The sequence below is a fragment of the Cyclopterus lumpus genome, chromosome 1 (genome assembly GCF_009769545.1).
Source record: "Cyclopterus lumpus isolate fCycLum1 chromosome 1, fCycLum1.pri, whole genome shotgun sequence".
Taxonomy (NCBI): domain Eukaryota; kingdom Metazoa; phylum Chordata; class Actinopteri; order Perciformes; family Cyclopteridae; genus Cyclopterus; species Cyclopterus lumpus.
The window spans coordinates 25699121-25704120 of NC_046966.1; the positions used below are offsets into that span (position 1 = coordinate 25699121).

The 5000-nt window shown below is 33.7% G+C and overlaps 1 protein-coding gene across 2 annotated transcripts in view; it reads right to left on the minus strand.

Moving 5' to 3' along the window:
* cyth4b (cytohesin 4b) overlaps window positions 1–5000 on the minus strand; it is a 19476-nt gene that overhangs the window by 7930 nt on the left and 6546 nt on the right. The window contains exons 3-4 of one of the 2 annotated variants that reach the window (XM_034532855.1): window positions 4993–5000; window positions 779–845 (exon numbers count right to left, since the gene is read on the minus strand). The exon at window positions 4993–5000 is cut by the window's right edge and continues 57 nt beyond it. In XM_034532855.1, the coding sequence (XP_034388746.1) occupies window positions 779–845; window positions 4993–5000 (75 nt within the window). Of the gene's footprint in view, window positions 1–778; window positions 849–4992 lie in introns of both variants that reach the window. The other variant, XM_034532847.1, reaches the window with a different exon arrangement.

Consider the following 5000-nt stretch of genomic DNA (forward strand, 5'->3'; position numbering starts at 1 on the left):
ACACACACACACACACACACACGCACACATACACACACACACATACACACACGCACACACACACATACACGCACACACACACACATACACACACACGCACATACACACACATACACACACACACACACACACACAGACACACACACACACACACACATAATGAGCTCATCTCCGGGTGGATACGATCGAGCAGCTTCTGTAATCCTAATTCCTTAAAACTGATTTCTGTTCCTCTTTCTGCTGCGTCAGCGCGTTCAAAGAGGAAAAGAATGACTAAAAATATATCTGCTGTGGAAATTAATGACACGCAGCCGTGTTGCCTTCGCACATCTGCAGCAATAAATGCATGGGAGACAATTTGACTGACATTGCTGTTTGTTATAATGATAATAATAACGACAACAATAATAACAATAATCATGTTTTTCATGGTCTATGAAGTTTGGGTTCCCTCCAAAAATTGACACCCATATTAATAAAAACAACATGTTGAGTTTATTTTTAGTGTTGAATGTAATTTGATGTAAACACTTCTTGAAGAGAGATCTTCCATATTATACTTATACTTATTTCCCTGAAATCTGGATCCAGGAATCTAAACAAGTCTTCCAGTCAGAAGTCAGAAGACTTGTTTACAGTAAACGATGCTTTTACTTTGCTTTTGTTTGCCCCTGAAGGCCTCAGAGAGCTGCAGTGTGGCGAAGAGACAGGAAGTCCACACGCGCCTCGTGGTCATGAAGCTTCAGAAGACCTTTCTGCACCCAGCTTCCGATCTCACCTTTTTGGGGGCCATGTTGAACTTCTTCTTCCCATTTGAAAACTCTTTGCTCTTCTCGGGGGTCTTGCTGCTGCAGAAAAGAAGAAAACAACCTTTAGAAGCAGTCACAGTGACTAATTGTCATAAAATACTGCTTTACATTCATATTTATACTTAAATTATCTTAAACCGGTTCCATCATACGCCAAATTGCAGCAACAGTCTTTAGATTACTCTGAACGTCCATCATAACCTTTCCTTTCTCATATCTATACCTTACGTCTGTTTTAAAAGCGACACGAAGCCGGCGTCTTCTGGACTATTTTCATTACAATCTTTAAATATCTTTAATAAATCACATTACTGGCAGAGATCTAAATACGTGATTTTGAGGTAATTCTTTACAATACATTCTTTAAAGGATAACAATATGCCTTTTTTATATATACAAACATGTTATTATTAATATGGGAATCATAATCCCTTAGTTTAAAAATAAAAACATGATAATGCTACATGTGAGAGAAAGTACCCCATCATCTTTAGTTATAGCTTATCAACAATAAGAAATGTATTATTATTATCTAGCTATTAGCCTGCTGTAGCACATGCTAGCTAGCTAGCTAGCTTAAATGAGTTGCTATTAGCATCCATAAACATAGAAGTTGTTCTATAAACACAGAGGTTGTTCTATAGACAAAAAGGTTGTTCTATAGACATAACGGTTGTTCTATAGACACAAATAGTGTTCTATATACATAGAGGTTGTTCTATAGACATAAATAGTGTTCTATAGACATAGAGGTTGTTCTATAGACATAAAGGTTGTTCTATAGACATAACGGTTGTTCTATAGACACAAATAGTGTTCTATATACATAGAGGTTGTTCTATAGACATAAATAGTGTTCTATAGACATAGAGGTTGTTCTATAGACATAACGGTTGTTCCATAGACATAAAGGTTGTTCTATTAACATAAAGGTTGTTCTAGACATAACGGTTGTTCCATAGACATAAAGGTTGTTCTAGATATAAAGGTTGTTCTATATACACAAATAGTGTTCTATAAACACAGAGGTTGTTCTATAGACATAAATAGTGTTCTATAGACATAGAGGTTGTTCTATAGACATAGAGGTTGTTCCATAGACATAAAGGTTGTTCTATAGACATAAAGGTTGTTCTAGACATAACGGTTGTTCCATAGACATAAAGGTTGTTCTAGATATAAAGGTTGTTCTATATACACAAATAGTGTTCTATAAACACAGAGGTTGTTCTATAGACATAAATAGTGTTCTATAGACATAGAGGTTGTTCTATAGACAGAACGGTTGTTCCATAGACATAAAGGTTGTTCTATTAACATAAAGGTTGTTCTAGACATAACGGTTGTTCCATAGACATAAAGGTTGTTCTATAGACATAAAGGTTGTTCTAGACATAACGGTTGTTCCATAGACATAAAGGTTGTTCTAGATATAAAGGTTGTTCTATATACACAAATAGTGTTCTATAAACACAGAGGTTGTTCAATAGACATAAATAGTGTTCTATAGACATAGAGGTTGTTCTATAGACATAAAGGTTGTTCTAGATATAAAGGTTGTTCTATATACACAAATAGTGTTCTATAAACACAGAGGTTGTTCTATAGACATAAATAGTGTTCTATAGACATAGAGGTTGTTCTATAGACATAAAGGTTGTTCTAGATATAAAGGTTGTTCTATATACACAAATAGTGTTCTATAAACACAGAGGTTGTTCTATAGACATAAAGGTTGTTCTATAGACATAGAGGTTGTTCTATTAACATAAAGGTTGTTCCATAGACATAGAGGTTGTTCTATAGACATAAAGGTTGTTCTATAGACATAGAGGTTGTTCTATAGACATAGAGGTTGTTCTATAGACATAAAGGTTGTTCTATAGACATAGAGGTTGTTCTATAGACATAAAGGTTGTTCTATAGACATAGAGGTTGTTCTATAGACACAGAGGTTGTTCTATAGACATAAAGGTTGTTCTATAGACATAACGGTTGTTCTAGACATAACGGTTGTTCTATAGACATAAATAGTGTTCTATAGACATAACGGTTGTTCTATAGACATAAAGGTTGTTCTAGATATAAAGGTTGTTCTATATACACAAATAGTGTTCTATAGACATAGAGGTTGTTCTATAGACATAGAGGTTGTTCTATAGACACAAATAGTGTTCTATATACATAAAGGTTGTTCTATAGACATAAATAGTGTTCTATAGACATAGAGGTTGTTCTATAGACATAAAGGTTGTTCTATAGACATAGAGGTTGTTCTAGACATAACGGTTGTTCTATAGACACAAATAGTGTTCTATATACATAAAGGTTGTTCTATAGACACAAATAGTGTTCAATAGACATAGAGGTTGTTCTATAGACATAAAGGTTGTTCTATAGACATAAAGGTTGTTCTATAGACACAAATAGTGTTCTATAGACATAGAAGTTGTTCTATAGACATAAAGGTTGTTCTAGACATAACGGTTGTTCTATAGACATAAAGGTTGTTCTATAGACATAAATAGTGTTCTATAGACATAGAGGTTGTTCTATAGACATAAAGGTTGTTCTATAGACATAAAGGTTGTTCTATAGACATAGAGGTTGTTCTAGACATAACGGTTGTTCTATAGACACAAATAGTGTTCTATAGACATAAAGGTTGTTCTAGACATAACGGTTGTTCTATAGACATAACGGTTGTTCTATAGACACAAATAGTGTTCTATATACATAAAGGTTGTTCTATAGACACAAATAGTGTTCTATAGACATAGAGGTTGTTATAGACATAGAGGTTGTTCTATAGACACACATGTTGTTCTATAGACATATAGGTTGTTCTATAGACACAGAGGTTGTTCTATAGACACAAATAGTGTTCTATAGACATAGAGGTTGTTCTATAGACACAAATAGTGTTCTATAGACATAGAGGTTGTTCTATAGACACATAGGTTGTTCTATAGACATAAAGGTTGTTCTATAGACATATAGGTTGTTCTATAGACACAAAGGTTGTTCTATAGACACAAATAGTGTTCTATAGACATAGAGGTTGTTCTATAGACACAAATAGTGTTCTATAGACATAGAGGTTGTTCTATAGACACAGAGGTTGTTCTATAGACATAGAGGTTGTTCTATAGACACACATGTTGTTCTATAGACATAGAGGTTGTTCTATAGACACAAATAGTGTTCTATAGACATAGGTTGTTCTATAGACACAGAGGTTGTTCTATAGACATAAAGGTTGTTCTATAGACACAAATAGTGTTCTATAGACACAAATGTTGTTCTATAGACATATAGGTTGTTCTATAGACATAGAGGTTGTTCTATAGACATAAAGGTTGTTCTATAGACATACACAGTGTTCTATAGACATAGAGGTTGTTCTATAGACACAAATAGTGTTCTATAGACATAGAGGTTGTTCTATAGACACAGAGGTTGTTCTATAGACATAGAGGTTGTTCTATAGACACACATGTTGTTCTATAGACATAGAGGTTGTTCTATAGACACAAATAGTGTTCTATAGACACAAATGTTGTTCTATAGACATATAGGTTGTTCTATAGACATAGAGGTTGTTCTATAGACATAAAGGTTGTTCTATAGACACAAATAGTGTTCTATAAACATAGAGGTTGTTCTATAGACACAAATAGTGTTCTATAGACATATAGGTTGTTCTATAGACATAAAGGTTGTTCTATAGACATAGAGTTTGTTCTATATACATAAAGGTTGTTCTATAGACATAGAGGTTGTTCTATTAACATAGAGGTTGTTCTATAGACATAAAGGTTGTTCTATAGACATAGAGTTTGTTCTATATACATAAAGGTTGTTCTATAGACATAGAGGTTGTTCTATTAACATAGAGGTTGTTCTATAGACATAGAGGTTGTTCTATTAACATAAAGGTTGTTATATAGACATAAAGGTTGTTCTATAGACATAGAGGTTGTTCTATTAACATAAAGGTTGTTCTATAGACATAGAGGTTGTTCTATAGACATAGAGGTTGTTCTATTAACATAGAGGTTGTTCTATAGACATAGAGGTTGTTCTATTAACATAGAGGTTGTTCTATAGACATAGAGGTTGTTCTATAGACATAGAGGTTGTTCTATAGACAGAGGTTGGAGGTTCTCCGCGTTAAACTCACGTTTCCTC